Source organism: Anopheles marshallii, chromosome 2 (genome assembly GCF_943734725.1).
Source record: "Anopheles marshallii chromosome 2, idAnoMarsDA_429_01, whole genome shotgun sequence".
Classification (NCBI taxonomy): domain Eukaryota; kingdom Metazoa; phylum Arthropoda; class Insecta; order Diptera; family Culicidae; genus Anopheles; species Anopheles marshallii.
The window spans coordinates 62,336,312-62,358,238 of NC_071326.1; the positions used below are offsets into that span (position 1 = coordinate 62,336,312).

The window sequence follows — 21,927 nt, forward strand, 5'->3', positions numbered from 1 at the left end:
TAAGATGTTTTGTGTTACCGTGCTTGACAACCATTAGAAAAATAGGTTTACTGCCTCTTAGCGAAGGGTCATCAACTTTTGCGTCATACAGTACAGTTATCTCACGAAACACAACTAGTAACAACTACGGCACGGTATGTTATAATATTAGTCGAAACAAGAAAAAACTACAACTCAAGTATAATCGTGAGATAATTCAAGTAAGCGTATCCACATACATTTCTATCAGGTAACATTCCAGGTAGGTAAGCTTGAATGTAGCAAGCCGATTCGCGGAATGAACAGCTCGGTTAACCAAACACCACAAACATTTTCGTGGTATGCGTTTTTTTAGGGTTGGCCTGCTTTGCGTCTTTGCGAAGCAATTTTCCTACAAGTAGATGGACAGTGGGAAACACGAAAGCCTCTCACACTTGACACGCAATTAGCGAAAAACCGTTTTGGCAGCTTTCAAGCATGCAATCAACTTGATTCAAACCTCTGGACAGACATAAACAAGTGCACATACCCCGGTTAGCCATGTAAAGTGGAAAGATAGTGTGGTGGAAGAGGAATTTTGGTTTCCGTTTCGCAGGTACAATTGAAGACCATCTTCTCAAAAATAATCCCTGTCAGGAAGCTAGCCTTAGGAACCAAGAATTTATCGCCTCTTTAAGCGTAGCACCTGGAAGTTAGCTTACATAACGTTTGTGGACGTAAACGTCGACGCCTCGTTTTGAGGTTGCCACTGTTTTGAAGGATTTTATCAAAATTGTTATCAACCAGGGCGACCTTTGCACACGTCCAACGCAGAGCGTGTAACCATCAAGTAACCTCCATCGTGAAAGAGAATGCTCCCAGCCAGCAAACAGAAGGCAAGATAATGGCTTGTGTTGCACTCGAGGCCCCCGAAGCACACTGAGATAACCATAATTAACAAGACCCACAAGTTTCCTGCGCTGTACAAAATCGCTTGTTTGCTTTTCCCGTGCTGCCGGAACACCTGGAGTCCCGGATGTTTCGGGTGTCTACGTACGGACACGTCCGTAGATTACACGAGCAACCACCATCGGGTCTCGGGTGTGTATGATGAACTTCCTCTTGAATGTTGCTAGCAACCAACCTTCCGTGTCTGTGTCCCCATCCGATGCCTTCCCTCCCATTCGTACAGTCTCAGTTAATTGGGAGCAGAACCAACATATAGAAGCATGTACTTCTATCTTGCTTCAAGTTGGTTAGGATTCGCCTTCGCTCAGCGTTTAAGAACGTGCATCCTTAGATGTACAGCATCGGCTGGCCGGAAGTTGGCCTCTGATCACCTTCCATTGCCACGATATCGTGATCCAATCGCAGGTTTAAGGTTTCTTTTCTCGAAACCACGCTGTCTTCTAGGACCGTAGCACGAACACCCATTTACGGCGTGGGACAATAAAATCTGACATCTCCCTCTCCTAAACCGTCCATCGAATGCAGGGTAACATAGAAAAAGAGAAAACCGAAGGGGTGAAATTTATTCCACCTTATCGCTATCGTTTATTTCTACGTCGGATGCACCTCACGTGATTCCGATGCAACTGGCACCCTCAGTGTCCTTTGCGTCATCTCGCTTTGGTTGTGGTTCGGTGCCCCTGTGTCAACATATGGATGTGCAGGGGGATGTTGCGATGATACAGGATCCGATGCGGACCGTCTTAAGATGCCGACCGAGTAGCGATAACTAGGACAAGCATGACAACAGCACGGTGAACTCTTGCACGCTTTTACCCTGGAATACTTCTTGGACAAAAACTGTACTTCCTCGGGCTTGTGGAGCTGTCCTTTCAGATAGAAACCCTGGAACGTTGGTAATTCCTAGTGCCACGTTCAACTTGGAACATTCCACACTCACTCCAAGCTTTCGCATGTGGGTATGGGTGCTTCGAATCGAATTAAGATAAAGACATGAATTGATTTCTTTAAACAGGAATGTTCGAATGTACGGCAACCATTGCATCACGATGCAATAAAATAAATGGGACAATGCAATCCTCATCCGGATGCAAATTGCGAAGGATCTGGAAAGGGATTTTAAAGATGCCATTCGTGCATTTCGTCTGGCACAGTCGCGTACCCAATGACAAAAGGCCAAAGCGCATGGACGGTGACCATGCAAATATGCACATCTGGTGGCATTTACATTCTCACGGTCGCCTGTTGCTGCTTATCAATTTATCAATCAATCGGTTGGCTTAGCACAAGTTAGAGGCTTAAGTCTTTGATACGATTGAGTAATCAGTTGCACGTGACACCTAGATTGATTTACGACTTCGTAAAGCTCCTCGGTGCAGGTGTTTGACTGGGGAAGTTTAAGTGCACGAAAGACATATTAAAAACGTTCAAATACTTACAACAAGCTATTGCATCTACACTATTTACAAATCTTGTACACGTAATAATTACTTCTATCTAGATTTAGTTGCAAATAAAAAACTTAAATGAGTGTGAGTAAGTGCACGAAAGACATATTAAAAACGTTCAAATACTTACAACAAGCTATTGCATCTACACTATTTACAAATCTTGTACACGTAATAATTACTTCTATCTAGATTTAGTTGCAAATAAAAAACTTAAATGAAATTCAAATAGTTTTTGTTTCGTGTTCGAAAATGTTTCGTGCTTTTGGGAACTTTAATGTTAATCAACCTAGTTTTAATCTAAGTTAAACACGGTGAAGAACTACTGATAAGTGTTTATCTGGAGGGGTCGCTATCACGGGTTTACCGTTTTGATTAATATTTCAGCTGATATCATCATACATCATCTCTAAAAAATAGAGGCCCATAGATGCTCATAACCATATTTGGGCATAAAGGAGGATAAGTAGGAAAAAAGAACTTATAAAAAGGATAAGCAAGTGCCCCTAACGATCATTCGCACTTAAGATACTGAAGATATGAATTGTAGCACGCCTGATAACGGATGCTTAATATAGTATTACACCTTTTTCTGCGTTCGTCATCTGAAAAGTAAGTGAGAATATTTGTACTGGTTACGTTTGCTTTGTGTTTGTTGCTTTATATGGTGCTTAATATGCCTTTTTCTGCGTTCGCCATCCGAAAAGTAAGTGAAAATATTTGTATTGGTTACGTTTGCTTTGGGATTGTTGCTTCCTACTTATGCATTCAGATAAATAGAAGAAAAGAAACACATTTCTTTAACACAATTCAAGCCTTCATCCCACATAAATTGAATCCTTATTTTATCGTACAGATCTTGATCGACCAATGTTATCTGCCGCTCGATGGCCTACTTTGATTGATGGAAGTTATACTTCGTTACACGTGCCAACCATCTTCATTCTATGCAGATCTTTTTCCTTGCAAGCCCATGCGCAACAACAGTCGCCTATGAATCCTAATACCATAGAAAGGTATTCATTTGCTTGCCATTCACCGTTCAGCGCAACAAGCTAACTAACCGTCTAACGAAGCAACCTGTCAACAGCCCGGTTGGTTGACCTGTTTTCATACTGCTTTCCACAACTTTACCGTCAGCAACATTGCTCCATTCGGTATAGCCACCACCGTAAAAAAAATCAGCGACAAAAGTTGCACCACACTCGCGTTTCTTCGGGGTGGAAAATGATTGGCACAAATAGAAAGTGTTGGGTTTCAGCGAACTCCACCCAATGGTTTCAACGTGTCACGTCTGTGATGTCCTTGCGGGAATGTTTTGCTGCTCGGCTCATCCAGCCCCGACCGTGTGTGAGTGTGTGTGGCTGTTATTAAGTATAATTTGATTTATTTTCATTACCACAAATGTCAATCACAGTGTCACCTGTTGGTAGAGGAATGGTGCTTATGGAGCTGAACTTGTTCTTTAATCCATTGCGTTAAAGAAAAGCGTGAACGAGTGGTTCAACAAGTTCAATCGACAAGGAGTTTAACTAATGTGGAAATGGTTTGTAGTTTTGTATTTTTCTAGGAAGGATGTGCAATGTTTAAAACCGTTCATCTTACGTCAGCACCCCAAAACCACAATCATTAGGAGGGAATACACTTGATACCATTTAATACTCAGAGGAAGCCACAGGAAGCTCATATTAAACTTTGCATCATAAACTTCATCGCAGTACACAGCATAATGACCACCGCTTTTAAAAACAGATAATGAATTTTACAACTTGTGCTACTATTTCCATATGATAAGAAAACACATTTCGTAAATATTTCTAGCCCATCGCATATCCACGGTACGGCGCGCATCAAATTAACAGAAACAGTAGTGACGGGAAACTTGCATCATCAAGCCTTTTTTCTCTCTCTGATTTTCCTCACACAAACATCTCAATTTTAGGTGCAGTTTTGAAGTGTATTCTTGCACATCAGTTGGGAGCTAACATTTTGCAGGAAAATCAAACCCACACACAGAACAACCAACATGCATTTTGGCACAATCTCCACACCGCGCATACATTTCTATCTCTCGCTCCCGAGGGTGTGACTGGCAACACTGGCATTAAGCCAACGTATGTTTATTTGAGAACACAATCCCGGCCCTTCTGGCAGGGTGGAATGCAGCGAAACAAAATAAGCGGATAAGTTGCGGTGAAAAGCGAAATAAGTGGCAGTGAAGCACGCGAAAAAGCGCCTCCACATGCTTACGGTCGACCGCACGGGTGGCTCAAGCGCAAGACTGCATGTTTAAGTAATTAAATGGAAAATCTCGCTTCTAATGTACGCCTCTATATGTCTGTGGGTTTGTGTGCCTGTTTGAATAAAGTATCGTGATGTGGTAGATTTGAGGGTGAAATTTATAATCCACCAGCGCAATCCGAATGAGGTAGCAAGTAATTAATGCTTTAGTATTTCATATGTAAAACGGTCACAGAAAATGGCTTTTATCGTACTGTGTCACTGCAATGCTACATAAAGTTTTTTAATTATTTAACTAATACTGAATTCAATAAATTCATTCTTTTATTTTTATTATTGGAAATGAAGCACTTGTTTTCAAACTAATTCCTACTTCTATAAATTGATTTTTTTTATTCTATCACCATAATATTAGCAAATCGTTGATGATAGATACCGTAAAGTTAGCAAATTAATAAAATCATGTTAAAATAAATGATTTCTAAATATAATCATTTTACCAAAAGCATTTTTCACGAAACAAATCAAACAAAATATGAAAACGATGAATATTTTTTATTACTAATTTATCATGGTTTAGTGGAGTGGATATGGAGTGGTACAAATACATTTAGTTAGGCACTATGTTTCGCTTGATAATTATGAATTGAATAAAGAAACTGATTATTACGATCAAACAAACCGTTTGTGCCAACGTCTGAAGTGTTTGCAAAAAGCAAAAACACAATAACTGGATCTCATAAATTCAGAACATTTATTGAAAGTTAAAAGTTCTTCACATTTTATTTTTATTTGTTTGTATTCTATGCTGTTTGCAATTATTGTCCCATAATTGAATTAACTGTAACTTAGCACTGATATCCCTAACTGAAAACGGATCAATATCCTTATGGTTAAACAGTATCACCTCAATTCCCTTATCAACGCTATTTGAGAACGTAAACAAGTCCATTGTAGCACGTAACCGAATAACCTGTATCAGCATACGATGATCCGGCGCCAGGATGCGCTTATAGTTTCCGACAGATTTCGCAACATGAAGCATTGCGGTTTCGCGACGCCCAGTAACGTACGCCTGCAGACATAACCCGTACGCTAGATTGCCCTGAGCATGCGAGATCGACAAATTCCGAGAACCGTACAACTGTATATAGATGTGCTGAGCTTCCGAATACACTTCCACACTTTCACTGACCTGATTGCAGGCAAGCATCAGAATGGCCAGATCTTCCAATGTTTCCGCATACAGTGCACTTTCTCGTCCGTATTGTTGTACAACTAAACCGATCGCTAGTTTGAGTATGAATGAAGCTTTGAAGTACATTCGGTGTCCTAAACAAGCGCGAACAAGCTGCCGAAGAACATCAATAACTAGGCGTGGCGGAGATCGTTTATTGATTCTTTTTAACGATTGCATACCACACTCGTAGCTGAGATCAAAGTTTAGAGCTTCAAAATGGTACAGCGCGAACGAATGGAAAACAGCTATCTGCAGATCATGCAAACTCTGTAGTTTGCTTTCATTCTCGGGAATTCCACGGGTGAATTTCGAAAGCCGTATCACACTGCTCAGCATCCTTTGCATACGTCCGTACGTTTTGCTAGCGTTGATCAGCCTCCCGGAAAGTGTTTGAGCTCGCATCAGCTGCCGCAGCACAGTAAGTTCGTCCGCCGTACCGAAGCGAGTATGTTGTTGGGCGAGTCGAAGTATACCGATCGCTTCCACGGTCCATCCAGTTTCGATCAGGAATGTTCCTATCCGTAAGCCACATTTGTAATCTAGACGGGAATAGCTTCCCGTACGGAACTTCTCCTCAGTTAGTTTCTTATACTGACGAAACAGCTGGATCGGAACAGATTTTTTTACACTTTCAAGCCATTGAAAACATTGCACCAGCGGAGTTAGATCAGCAGACAGGTGTCTGATAAAGTCGCTAACTAGTAGTGGATCGGAAACAATCTCAAGCTGAACTTCCACCAAACTAGGATAGTCACACATTTCAGCTAGCAAGTCTAACCGTGTACCCAGGGCCAACTCCTCGATTGCAGTTCTGTGTTTCGGGCATCGTGGGTTATTGGCATAGCTTTTTGTGACAGCTTCCACTGCAAGACGATACAATGGCTTACAGCTATGAACCAAAATAGTACTATTTCGGTCCATACAAATGTCAGAAAGTGGCCAATACTTGGCCGCATGATACATGACAGTTAGTGGCTTGTACAATTATACTGTATACACTGTTATCACTTTTGCACGTTTATATCCCTCAAAACAGTTCTTCGTACAATAATCGTTTTTGTCTAACACCATGCACACTTGTTATTCTTCCACCTGGTTTTGTTCCTGGAGAAAGGTAGGTAATTTTTAAAAACAATTCATCCTGCTACCCTCAGGCTGGAGCTTGTTCTTCTCCGAGCGACAACCACGTACTGACAGCAATGAAGCTAAACTTATTTATGACACTCACACACAGTGGTGAAGTTTCTTCACCAACCAAATAAAATATTTAACCTTATCCGTCCTTTAATGAGACTCGATGAAGAATAGAAATAAAGTAAAACCACAAACAGAATAATCATTTGCAGAGTTTTCCCAACAAGCAACAGAGTAATATTTGTTTAATGTTTTTGGAGTGCATAAAAATACAACGGTCATGACGGTTCTTATATACCAACCAATGCATAGCCGTAAAGTTTGTATAAATAACATAATAAAAAGATAGGTGCTGTTGGCATTCTGTTACAAAAACATGACGAAAAAAAAACCTAAAACAGGATATTGCTAACGTTAATATCCTAAGCTTATACATTTGCGAACGATTAGCAAAAACTCCGTTGAGGTACCTGTATTTACTTGGAATTCTAAAAATGGTTCTCTCATGGGAAATACAGGCTCAAATCACTTCGATACGTCAATAAAGTAATGAGCTAATACACTGAGTAATTCCCACAACGGACCACATGATTTCCTTTTTGACCTTCAAGTAAGAGCCATAGTCACAATCATTATGGAACATGCAGAAAAAAGGGTGAAACATTAATCCAACACCTACACCACATCCTTTTCATAACATGGTCCAATCTCTGATGGAAGGCTCAAATAACCTAACAAAATGGGTTCGAGCACACAAAAAATCCTGGTAGACACGTACCTGGAATGAGAATAAAATCAACATCGGTATAGATGGTACATAAGACAGGTAACGTCAGTTGATGTTTGGCTAGAACCACTCCAAGGTAACAAAAGAGAAACGGGGCCCATATAACTGTAAAAGGCAATCGCAACCTTACTCTTAGCGTCCCGAGGGTATACACGGTGAAAGAGATTCATTAGCAGATAATCGGAGCGACTGCCGTTTTTCAGATCGAAAGAGGGAAACGGATAGACCTAGCGAGAAACGAACCAAGGTAGCAAATTGGGCGTCGGGTATGCTGCTGTCTCAAGGTGTACCTTAGCTGACACCTAATTAACACGCATATTTGCTGGGAACTTGACAGGACGGAAAGCCTCCAGCTATAACTCACACAAGTTTTGATCCTTAATTTACCCAACCGATGCAAGAGGTTGTATAAAAATCATGGTATACATAAATATGCTGTAACGTATAACAAGCATCTAATTACCGTTCAACCTTATTTCTCGATAGAATTAAATTTTCACATTGTGATACATTATTTACAAAAAGCAATCAAGACATACAAAAATGCATCAATTTATCGATCACAGCATGACAACAACTCCATCAACAATAAGCCATTCCCTTGCTAACAACAACAAAGCGACTAATCTTTAAACGAAAATTGATCAAAGCAATACCAACCACCGGAACATGATTTGAAAAGAAGGAGATGACCTACTTTGGCCCAAGGAGTTATTCAGACATCCAGCACATCAAAAGCGGAAACAGATAATCGAAAGAGCGACAGCTCAAACTCAAAGAAATGAAAAAAAAAAGTCTCTGCCTAAACTTGTCATTTGGTGTTCCTGTAGCCCCGAGTAGAATCTCAATAACCAGATGAGCACGTGTACGCCTCAATCGATGATCTCTACAGAATACACGTTTCGCTTTGCATCGACACAAGCTTATCGTAACAGTCTGCGTACCGGTTAACATTTGAATCAGGAACCTTCAAGAGCCGCTAGTCCATTGTTTTGAGCTTAAATCGATTTTTGTACATCAGTGAGTTCGCACCATCTCCAAAATACACAAACTATGATCGAGACTAATTTTTCCCCAAAAGGTATGTCGAGACGTTACTTGAATTGTTTGGAGCCAACAGTCAGGTTGGGCTAAAGTATGGATAAAAACACAAATTTTACATTATTTTTAAACCTCTGTTCTTGTACGTTCACACCTTAAACTCTTTTACAGACAATGTCGATTTGTGAGAAAAAAAGACAGATCTTTTTCATTCCTCTTTTTTCTCTCTCAATCCCTCTAATATTATTGGTTCTTTCGTTCTTTTATCATAAAAACATCATTCGTAAGCGGATTTGACAGTGATGTAACTTTTTGACAGCTTGCCAGCGCCCGAATCGCTGCACATCAAATGCATTCGCTGTGACGGGCTTTCAGTTAGAGCGAAATGGAAAGCACTGGCGTCATCGTGGCGCATTGCTCGTTCGCCAATTCTATGGCGAGCTGTAGATCCCATCTTCCTCTGTTAGCAGGGTAGGCTTTTCGCGTGGCCAATTTCTCGTTAGTCGATTTGATTGATGCAAATAAGCGGATTTGCTTCGGTTGGCTTCGTACGCGACGTGAAAAACCCATTCCAACAAAGCATGTACTGAGAAATGTACAGACAAATAGGCATGATATCCATGTCAACCATCGATTTTTTTGGTTTTGCTAAGATTATTACTGTACCGCTGGAAGTTGGTTGAAATTGAACAATATTTCTTTACCAACAAAATTGTTCCAAGTGTTGTTAAAAGTGTATAGTGTATTTATAATTTCTATCACGGATGATGCTAACAGCAAGAGTCCATAGCTGCCATGAATAAACTATTTATTTCTTATATTTTTCAATTCCAAATTTGGTTCAGATAGAACACGCACATCGAAACCTAGACACCGTTAATTAATAATAAAAATGCAATAATAAAATAAATTTTTAGCGGGTGGTAAGTTTCAACACTACACCGGAAAGCATAAATATTTGAATAATATTGTTCCCGCAAAATAACATCCGAAAAGAATCAGAAGCTAACAATAAACATACATTCCACACGAAAGTCATCCTCATCCCAAACTGCTAACACCAGGGCCAAATTTCCTGCCGCTTGTTTGTGGTAGTAACGCTCACCTGTAATGTAAACATGAATAAAAAGTCAAAAATTAGCACCAGAGAGAAAGAGCATGCTGATCGAAGGTTGCTTCATTTGAAATTTAAATAACCGAAACTACTTTGAACAGACCGGAGGGACTTACAAGTATTGCGCTGGTTAATTCGACCAGCAATATATTACCAGCAAAGCACGAAAGCACGAAGGAAACAAATTCCCCAACGATGGATCTTGTGTAAAATAATGTCCTAATTTAACGCAACGCAGAACCCCAAAGTAGTTCACGTGACAGCTATACGACTGGAGCGTTGTAACCCCTCATTTTCGGTGCGGAATTCTTGTCGAAATCGTTGTGAAATAAAATAAAGGAACAAAACCCCCCCCCCCCCCCCCCCCCCGGGGTGGAATAATCAACGAAACAACAAATGAAGCACCGAACACGAAACTTTGTCACTTTGTAAAACGGGAAAACTCATTGAAAGCTTTTTTGGGGTGTAGTTTATGGGGATCTGGCTCGACTTTCTTTCACCTTGTTTTATGTTTGTTGTGCTCGTTGCGTTCCGTGCTCGGTGCTGGGTGAAAGTCTTTGAAAATCGATTTTTCTATTTTCTTAGCATTAGTTTAGGTGACTGCAAAAGTTCCAGACTCTAAGAAGAAATACAACACTGATGGCCACAGTGACGGGGCTGAGGAAATCAATTTTTGTCCTTTACACGGTCTTTGCCAAATGGCTTGGAGAAAACTTTTTACATTCAACATGGTCATGGCCTTTCTCATGACATGGCCTTCCTATAACAGAACGATGACAGTCTCTCATGTTAAAGGTATCTGAAAAATTGGTTGAGAATTATCAACATTGAGACAAAACGACGACCGATCGAGATGATCGCTCCCCAACTAAATTGGATGGTCGTGTTACGTCTGTCATGGTATCAGACAGGCGACTCCCTACGTACCTACGGAAAGACCAATCAGCTGGTAAACATCATAATTTTCGATCATTTGTGAATGCATAAATAAACGGATCGAAAATGGAAAAGGCCCTCTGTCGAGTGACTGTTACTGTGAACGATGATGATGATGATGATGATGTTGATGATGATGATGATGATGATGATGAGGCGAAACGGAGTGACGTCTAAAATAAGGTTTAAAAGAAAACATCCACGATCAATGACATGCACAAAACGCGAGCCATTACGCTCGAAAGCCTTTTTCGGTTCGGTTTATGCGCGAGAGGGCAGAAAGGATGGAAAAATTCAATTTGATGAAAATGTTTCTTCATTTTACACCGGCGTGCCCATTAGCGTTTTGCACCAACGCAACCATACCGTAACGATGAGTTCAGTTTGCTTTCCGGGTTTATGCTCAACTGCTCATTTCGGTTTTTTTTTTCAATCGAAATTTATCTGCCCCTAGGGAGGACAAAAAATATTGGACCGTGTGCAACGAACGTACCAGAAATTAAAGTTTGCAATGTTTTTTAACTAACTATTGAGGAAAAAATTAACATTACTGAACCATTTCATTGGGTTTCCTGTGCTGTAATGAAAACTCTGAAGCATTCCTTTGTTAAGAATTTAATGTAAATTATGCGCTTTTCGCAGATAGCTATCACATAAAAATGGTTGAACTGTCAATATTATTCCTCTTACATTTTTTAATCTTCTAGAACAGCAAAGTCGTTCTCGCATTTTTAATGAAACTAAAAAAAACTCAATTGTAGTACTATTATTCAAAAATGCATATGAATTTCCTGAATTCTCAAAATTGAAATTTAAGCAAACATTTTCATTTCATGCCGCAAGAAAAATCTCACTCGGTGTATCAAGCTGGGCAAATATTGTTCACATGTTTCCCGTACCGTCAACACCATCTAGTGACAACATGATCTCTAGCATGTCCTGTTCGCCCTGTCGGTGGGAGAGCTGGTGGAAGTGAAATGTGTGTGAATTTTGCTTCCCCGCATTGATAAACATTTTTGCGAGCCAATCCACAGAATCAATTCGCAATCGAAACGCAAAAACATTCCAAAGCATGGACGATGATTGATGAATTTCGTATTTCTACACCACTGTTTATTTATTAATTCCCAATCAAACGGTACGATCGTTTAATGGAATTGGTCATATTCCGGTGGGGATTGGTGAGCCGAAAGCGTAATAATGCTGCAACAGTCAGATTAAAGTGTGATACGAATAGGTTTTGTTTTGTTCCAGACCAGTTTAACGTGGAATGGGTTTGTCCTCTATTGTGGAATAGAGAAAGAAATGAATCACTGAATCAGGGGCTTAGCTAGCAAAAAAAAAAAACTGGAAAAACAACAATTTTTATTATAATGTTATTATTTTATGTTTTTTAACATTTTAATCATATTATATCCGTGTAACAAAACTTTTGCCACGGAACAAAAACTTAGAACATTAAATGCATACTTGGCCTAAACAAGAAGGTTCTTGGCAACAGTCCACAAAGACAATTCAGTGATAGAACTTAAGAGTAAGTTACAAAATAAATTATTTGTATATTTGTATACTTGTATATTTAAAACAGCCACCAAGCGGCTTATTTCTTTTCCGCTATAGAAATAACTTATAGTACTAGGAGAAAAGAACAGAAACATCAATATCGCGACGCAACTTACAAATTTGAACATTTGTTTAAACCTAGTAGTTATATCAGCCATCGGATCGTTATCGCTATTGGCACGACTGGTTTGGTCAGTTTTAAAATGTTTTCTTCTAATTTATCGACACAACTACCTCAAGAGGTTTACGCCTGCCATTTCTGGTTTTCTGTGATTAAATTTACTCGTTTTTACTCCGGAGTTCCGGAACAGTTCTGGAAAATCGAGCTCACCTCACCTCACCTCACCAAAACCTTTTTTTTATAAAGGTATATTACCGGTACCGCATACTACTTCGCCTCTACAATAGAGTATTATTTTCCATTACCATTTTACCATTTTTACCATTACCATTTTTTAAGAACTAAACAAGAAATATGATTTCTGAAACTGATGAAACTTTCAACTGGAATTTAGTCATAGAAGAAATCACAAAAATACAAATCTTAGGTTACCATTACTTATTGTCATAGTAAACGCAAGGAAACGATGGGAAGTTTATTTTTTTCATATCTAACCGAAACAAGACTGACTGATACGAAACCCTAGTTAAGTCAACCAATCTTCCACCGATTCCATTTGACACCTAATTAGCAACCATTCGTGCAGAAAGAAAACCCGTTCCGGTTTGGTTTACTATCGCAATGGTTCAGCAGCAGGGAATAGTGGAACAAAAAACTCAGCACCGAAAATGGCTTCACGATCTTTACAAGGGTTGTCAATCGGCCAATCTAAAGCGGACAAAAAAGGCTCAATGTGGCTCACGCATACTAAAGAACATTTTCGGGTCCATGACAATGAATACCCGCAAAACCCTTTTGAAATATCTTAAAGTACTGTTAAAATGAGAGAAAAAAAGTATTACGGGATGAACTTGGAGCTGCCGCTTACAAAATGTTCATGCAGCAATATTCACATCACTTCACCAGCAAGTTAAAACGTAACCAAAACAAATAACTTTTCAAAAAAAAATCCCACGTGCAAAAGTGCAATGTGAAACGAACGGGAAAAAGTTTGATAATAAAATCCTGACCATAGCCGAAGCATGAACTTTGCACTGGCAGCGAAATCGGACGAAGCCGTTTGAGGAGAGTGAAGGTCGAGAAAGAAAACAGAAATTCCCGGCAAGTTCAGACCGTTCGTTGAATAAATACGAAATGCAAACTCTACGGTACAGCGTCCAAACCATGGTGTTTGGTCCTTGTGCGGTGTCTGTTGATTGCACTCGAACAGCCTCTGACCAGCGGCCAGAAAATGGAGCAAAATTCACAGTTCGTCTGATGTTTAGCCATTCCGCGTACGGCACCAAAAAGTGCCCTAGTATGTGCGTAGTAAGCGTCATTATTTGCATGTCACTGCCGCTTGCCACCATCACTATCGTTTGTGCCGCAAATAAAGGTAGCAAAGAAATGCATCAACGGTTCAGTACACATTTTCCAAAATAAAAAGAAACTCCAAAAATCTTTTTGAACGAACGTTTACAAAGCCCAGTGCAAATGCAGACGCTCTGTGATGAACAACAGCAGTCTGAAAGGAAAAAAAAAACAAACGATGCAACACACTGGTTTGATCGTCATTGTATGCAACGAGTACAAAATGCGGGCCTTGCAGTCTCGCACAGTGACATGGACGTATAGCCAGAAATGGAGTGTTTGAATTGAAAAGTTCCTTTGATCGCAAGCACAGGTATACAAGTTGGTGCAAGGTTAAACAAGAAAATACCACCTTTTAAGTTGGGTAATAGTAATTTTCATCTAAAGTTTCTTGAAATTTTCGATATCTTCTGATCGCTAAACGTATACTATATAATATTTCTTTTCCTACAAAATTGATCATTGTATCTAATTCTTTAAATGTTTCTTTCCGAAAATCCACTCATATTGCAAATTTTCGTATTTATATTATTTATAGCCTGCTAATGCAAAAAACTGATACAAACCTAGGATATCCAGTTTAAAAGTACTTATAAGCTACTGTCATTGATCGTCGCATGAATTAGTAGAGACCCTCATTTCATAAGTGATCTAACGATACCATAACAAGATGCCCTAAATGATGTTCAAGTTATCCAAACAGTTTCAGTAGTATTTGCAATTCCGTTTTTCCACTATCAAACGTGCTTCGTAAGCAAAAAAAAACCTAATCTGTACTGCGTACATTCCGCTGCGCTATATCCACTAGGAAAATAAAAAAGGAGACGTTTTTTTCGGACACGGACACAGTGGTGTGAAACTTTGTCTCTAGATAGAATCGACAACAAACTGTACATTCAAATTTTTTTTCACACATTATGCCATTCTCTTTCCGTTTTGTGTTATGCTCCACCATACGATCGCTGGACCCGAAAAAACCAACGATTCCATTCATCAGGCCATAAAAAGCACGGAATTAAAAATGCAAATTTTATCACCACAGCATTTTCTACATTTTAATAAGTTTTTCTCTTAGCAATGGCAGAGATGTACCGAGCCTGCATCAGGAAATGCATTAGTACCATAACACAAACCATAAACGCACATTGTCAGTAGGAGGTTTTCCTTTTCGTGATGATGCGCATGCTGATTCCGATGGCGAGTGGTCCATAAGAGGATTTTATTCCTGCTATAGACCACACAAAATACAAAGAATGGGTGGCATAGATTGTACGCCGATTCAACGGACACAGTAGTACCATGATGGTGTGGCAACACTTGCCAAATGATCGTGTGTAATGCTTATTAAAAGAGTTTTATTTTTAATAGATTTATTTATGTTATAGTTCAAATATATTACAAAAATTACATTATGTAAATTAAAAAATAAAATGTTAATTTTAATTGTTTTAATATAATCAAAATAAAACGAAAAAGGTAAAAAAACAACGAAACCGTATTGGGCGTTCATACGCCAACTGGTCGGAAGATTAGGGAGATTTTGGCTCTTCGTTAAAACATTACAGGATTTCGTATTATACAAGAAAGGTATACATAGGTTAAGGAAAGAATTCAACCCTTTTTGGGGGAATTCATATTGCAATGCATTTAGTCTATAAAGAGAAATTTGCAATGATATAGGACAATCGTGCAAAAAAACTGGAATAATTTGATAAAACTTTCAATGTATTTGGTTCGATTTTCTTCCATTTGATTAAATTTCGGCGGAAACATTTACGAAAGGAAGAAACGTTTGTTCATGGTTTCGTATGTATTTACAGAAATACTTAAATATTTTTAAAAACAATAAATTATACAATAAAATATTATGAATCCATTAAAGTTTAAACTATCCCCACAACACAAACAAACAACTACGACAACTACAAACTCGATTATAAAACGAACAACTACGGCGCAGTTCGGTGATGTACTGGTAGTGGCGCCAGTCTTCATATAACAGAACCGAGACAAAATCCTATTCGGATCGTTCCCCCTTAGCTAGGAATGGCTATCCGGTTAGGTGGTTAAATAAGTTGCCACCGTATCTGACCGGGTTGATCAAACAAACGCAGCTGTAAAACATTTACCTATAAATTAAGATATTTGATAATAGTTTTAGTGCCAGTAGTGCGAAGAACAGAACATTCGCCACGTCAGCAACGGTTTCACCATGCAATAATTCTTACTAAAGCAACACAACTACCCACTCACATCGTCATCATTGCCATCAGAATCAATTAGGACTGTTTTACAAACCGCCGTAAACAATGTTCTACTTTATGGGTACAGGCACGCAAACCACCAGACCCAAAATGATGGTTTTCCACCGAGAAGTTAAATCGATCTGATACTGCTCGTTCGCGGCAAGTATCTCAAAAACTGTTAGTCACACATTTGCCTCTATTTTAATAAAACGATCGATAACCCAAGAAGGCCGAGTTCTACCGTGCAACACGGTCACAGCAGTTTGCTATCCCCGGGCGAATGTTTGAAGTACAAAGATCGATAAAGTTCACACCTTGCGTTTGGTAGCTTCCGAATTAACGCAAAAATGTGAAACAACACAACACCCTCAAAAACACAAAACAAAAAAGTTCACCTATCATCACAAACATGGCACCAGCTGGCCAACGTGAAACATGGAAGTGTCAAACTTTATTGGACGGAATATTTTTCCCTATAATCCGGCCTGCTAGAATACGCTATTGTTTGCTTGGTTTCTTTGCTTGGCTCTGTATGCTTTCTGTATAAAATTCCTTTCCTATTTACAATGTTTCGCCAATGTGGGGCTATTTGAACACCCTCCAAAGAAAAACAGCAAACTGCTGTACTTTAGTAACGTCGGCAGTACGCAGCTGGCTGGCCTACCCTCCCTTCTACAGGCGCTGTTAATGAAGGTGTTAATTTGCAAATTAATTTTCATGAGATGGAATAAGTTTGCTTCCGCTAGCCAAAACCAACCAACTCCATCGGTTGGGATGAATATGTTTATCCGCACTTTCGTGAAGCAAAATATTATCTTCGCATGCAACAGCCCGAACAAGCATTAGTGAAACCTTGCTGGACGGAAAGTTTCGCACAAAACCGTCCACCGACGAATACCGAGACATGCAAATCTTGTGATCTGCGGGTTTATCACTACTTGCAGCTACGTACAACCAGGCCTGCAATCTTTGGCTTCCGCGCTCGAAACGTGCACAATACACCTTTCATCAGGATCAACTATCTTGAGCCGTACGCTGGCAAAAGCAAAGAACTTTATAAGCCTTGCATGCTCTATCTTTTCCTTTATCCCAATCACCGCAACGTGTGTCATGGATAACTTTCCTTGGTACTTTGGTGGATGTGCACCTAAAACGAGTAAGTTTATCCGGAAGCTTGAAGTTTGCTATGCAAAGAATCACGATTCGTTACGACTGCTGGGCGATCGGTGAGATGCTTTATGAAAACAACATAAATATAGTTAGTGCAAGTAGTGATCAGACCTAAGTAGCTGTTGTTATGTTTATTAATTTTGTTTTCCAAGTGTCACTTTGCATTTTATTACATGAATACAAAAAATATAAACAATTAATTTGACACATAAGTCCAAGTCTAAAACACTATATAATTGAGTGAATCTAGAAACATATGATGCAAATCATTTCTGAAAGAAGTTTTAAAACATAAGCATATTCCTTTGCTTCTGTATCTGTATCATCTATATAAGATTTACCATTTCTTGTGTAGGAGTGTAATATTTTAAGACCACAACTGAGTAAATTTCTTTATTAAATTAGTGATTGAACTATAAACTTTCGTCGGTAGCCAATTTTCGATCGAGTTCGTTAAATGTGTAATACAGATGGATGGTTATTCCTACGTCTGGAAAGACAATTTAATTTGCACAATTAGTACGGATGTGATGTTCAGCAAAGATCGAGGAATGGTGCATTAATAAGATTCTCTCTTCGATTCAACTACACGAAAAATCAATTGATTGCATCGTGTTATGTGCCCATGCCCACGCGGCTGTTCACTAACGTTCAAAGTTCTTCAATGCGAAATATTGCCACAACCATTCCTGTTTGCACTACTCGCAGAAGGACAATTACCGTAGAATCTCATTACAGAGGACAAAAACACGCCACACGACCACCCCAAGATCAGCAACTTCCATCGAGACGCGAAAAGCGCAGTACAAACGAAACTAGGGAAGACCCACCGGGGATAGTACCACCTACGGAAAATCCAATCAACCGTACTGGAAAGGTGTGACACAGGCCCTTATGTACGCAGGTCGCTGAGTAACTCCCCACTGAGACCGATGAGAATCCGCGCCAAGCCATCCCGCGTCATGCTTTGACCCCGAATATCGAAAAACAACATCGAGGCATGCGTGTAGCAAGGAGTGAAAATTTATCACATCATCCAACCAGTTCCAGCTCCCATAAGCACACAGCTCGTACATCTTCCAGAATCCGCACATACACACGCACACACCTACGTGCCCCCGGCATTGGGACAGTGGGCCGCGTAAAGGGATCTTGCTCTGGGAACAAGTTGCTGTGTCTATTTTTTTCTCATTTGTGCTATGTTTCATCTCACGCACACGGAATTCGGACACGCTTGGTAGGATTGAATAACCTCGGGGCCGTACAAAACATTCACATTGGGCTACTCTGGTTCACGAAATGGTTCAATGAGTTGGAAAATTGAAAAAAGAATCCTTTCCACCATCCCCGTCTCCAGCATAAACACACTTGTACATACATGCACACACATTTACGCATGATTGTGTCGAATCTTCATCACGCGACCGCTGACACATTCGCTTCCGAAAAGGTACCATCGTCAATTCTTTCCTCTATAACAATGTAACACATATAACCCCTTGCGTTTTAAGGTGTGTGGATGACTACCAGCAGCATGTGCGTTCGCTGCGTACCTTGGGAAAAGATTGGAACTGTGGATTGGGATACGAGCACATGCACACAACACACCTTTGCCCGTGCGAAGGAAATGAAGGATCATGGTCGATTCAGTTCCTACGTGCCTAGGTTGTGGGAAGTAGTATCGCGTTATGCGCACCTAGTGATGGAATTAGTAAAGATTTTAAAAGTCATTGGGTCTGAACATGGTCAAATCGCATCTTTCTTACCAAGGAACCTTAGGGAATGGGCCTTAGATGCTAATGAAATACATCATAAAACGTGAATATTAAACAGCGAGCATCTAAGCTAATCTCACGTTTCACATTTTGGACCTAACCTAACACATATTAGCAGAAGGGTAAAGGCCCTAAAGAACGTGCTATCTCCATGGAATCCAGCACAGCTACGCATTATTGTGCGAGAGACGAGGTTAGCGTGCAGGTATTTCACCGGGCAAGTCTCATTTACCATCCGTCATCCAGTGTCGATGATTTAGTCTGACGGTGGGTTCCTTTTGACCATACGGTACGGTGTGTAACCTTGCGTAACCACAAAACCAACAAGGAATTAGCGAAGAGCATTTTGTTTCTCCAACATTACCGGCCGGACATGTTTTTTTTTTGTTGTTGTCGTTAAAAAGGTCCCAAGCCCGGGTACGTGCAGCCACAATGGATCACTTATGGTTCTTCCGGGGATATATGCAAAACTGTAAAGCCTTCCCCAACACGACTAACGGGGGGCTTGGGTTCGTCGTGCAATACAATCCAGTGCCCATTTGGCATCCATTTTCATTATCCATGTACTGATGCGGAAACATCCCAAAACAAACAACCTGCGCTACAGCGTCCCTAACGACTTCCATTTGGGTGGATTAATGGGTCTACCTTATTTTTTCCCCTTTTTGTTGCTGTTGTTGTTGATGCTGTGCCATCTAGTACCACAAGTTGCTTTTAGTTTTGTGTTTGCTAGTTGTGTGTATATGTGTGTGAAATATGCAAAAAAAAACTGGCAGTGGCCATTAAACCGAATACGACTAAAGAAGAATTACATTCAGTCAGCACAACGATGTACACACCTTAACTGAAAGAGGCTTACCAGCCATATGTTTGTGCATATGCGCGGTAGAACCAGACCTCAACACCCCAATGCAACACGGTGACGAACTAGGGCGCTTATACAGGGTGAGTTATACATTACATTACGATGACAACTTGCCAGAGGTAACCCGTCTATCAAACGACACAAGCTGCGAAAGTTGTCCCGGTCCGACTGGGTGTGCAAACACAAGATGATGCGTCTTAAGCACGAGTGTACGCTTCGTTTGACTGTATGCTGAATTTGTTAGTTGCATTCAGTCTGTTTGTTTCCATTTCGTCTGATGGAAAACAGAAAAGCAAAAAATTGAGACTTTCTTGTGGTGTTTCCATCGTATGTACACGAAGGCTTATTTCACAACAGGTAGTTGAATTACATAACAAATGGATCAGGTTGTAAGCAGTAAGCAACTTTACATAAAATAAAGCCATATGATAGTATCAATGGTGCAAAATGCTGGCAACACTGTTGTTAGAGGGCAGAGAGCGAGGAAAGCTTGACGAAGAGTCAAAATATTGCACTCGGACGGATATAACTATATATTGAAAAATAGATGAATTAATTTTAAAGAAAATAATTTCAATTTCTGTATTTTCACAAATGTATGAAAAATTCACATACAATTTCACAAATGTATGATTTATATAAAAGTCTAAATTTTCACCACCACTACTACCTTAATAGTTCTACACCTACCTGTTAAAGCGTGTGACTAATGAGATAAAACTAGTGGTGGATTATAATTCGTTTAATCAACCGATCTCACGTTTTTCTCTTTGTTGAAGCAGACAGAAATGTCATTTCGTCATTCATCACGATCACCTTACAAATAATAAATAATAAACATTGCCGATCTGTCTGGGAAGTTCATCGCAATGATAAGCTGATACATGACCGCTGGCATTGAAAGAGCTTCAAACGAGAGAAGATCCAAGCAAAAATCTCAATATTGTCTATTACCTGGAAAACAGTGGTTGAATCAGTGAAGCATCGATTTGTAGCACACATAACTACAATAAACTCAAGCTACGAGCCTAAACACCCTAGTGTGATGTTAGTTGGTGTGATTTGATGGTAGAATAAAAGCTGTGATGGTTAATTATGATAAATTAATCAATTTAAAAAAAAAGCAATACTAAAAGGAATTCTTTAAAAACAGTTTAATACTTTACATAAATATTTAATTTTCACAAGGAAATTTACGTTTCACAATGTATTTCAAAGTCGCTCACGTGTTGGATTACAGTTCAAAAATATTTGTCCTTACTCTAAACCTGAAAAATAAACATGTATCCGCGACGGCGTAGCATACACCACGTGATATAACCACTGTATTGTAATAATCAAACGGTTATGTCAAACAATAGCCAAAAAAACATAAAACGTTCTATCGAATTAGTTACCAAGTTTGTCAAAATTATAGTTACCTTCAAGAAATATTCAAAACAATCAAAACAAAAATCCAGAAATTTTGCCACACCTGACAAAAATCTGGAATTCAGATTTCCTCATTACCCAGCAAACATCTCGATCCATTGTCAAACTTTCAAATCAAACATCGTGAGAAAAGAACAGCATTTAAATAACTGCAATGCCAAAACTGTTCCAGCAATTTGCCACGAAAGGTCATTAATCTGCATAGAGAACAGTACGTATACCAGCTAATGTCCGTAAATGATACTGCTCAAACGGGACCCGTCGCCTTCCCCCTTACGGGAGGCTAACTTTAGCAATTGTTCACACATTCACATTAGAAGCACCGGTGAGGTTACTCGCACCGTGCGTAAGAGGTTGAACGAGGAATCGTTCCGAGCGAGTTCCTGCCCTGGTTACTCCCTTACAAAATTGTCCTCTCGACCACACCGTACTTAGTGCGGCACAATGGGAAAAAAGCAATTAAAACTTTGTCTTCCCATTTTCATTAAAAATTTCATTCATTCCCACTGCGCCATCACAATGGCTGCAGTTTGCGTTG

General features: G+C 39.7%; 1 protein-coding gene across 1 annotated transcript; it reads right to left on the minus strand.

The window, feature by feature from the left end:
* Nucleotides 1-5,391: 5,391 nt before the first annotated feature.
* On the minus strand, nt 5,392-6,819 carry LOC128718333 (uncharacterized). The gene has a single exon (XM_053811963.1). The coding sequence runs from the start codon at nt 6,817-6,819 to the stop codon at nt 5,392-5,394; it is 1,428 nt and encodes a 475-aa protein (XP_053667938.1).
* Nucleotides 6,820-21,927: the final 15,108 nt, after the last annotated feature.

Bases quoted from the DNA above. Each gene is read 5' to 3' on its own strand.
- LOC128718333 (XM_053811963.1), bottom strand. From the start codon at position 6,819: ATGTATCATGCGGCCAAGTATTGGCCACTTTCTGACATTTGTATGGAC.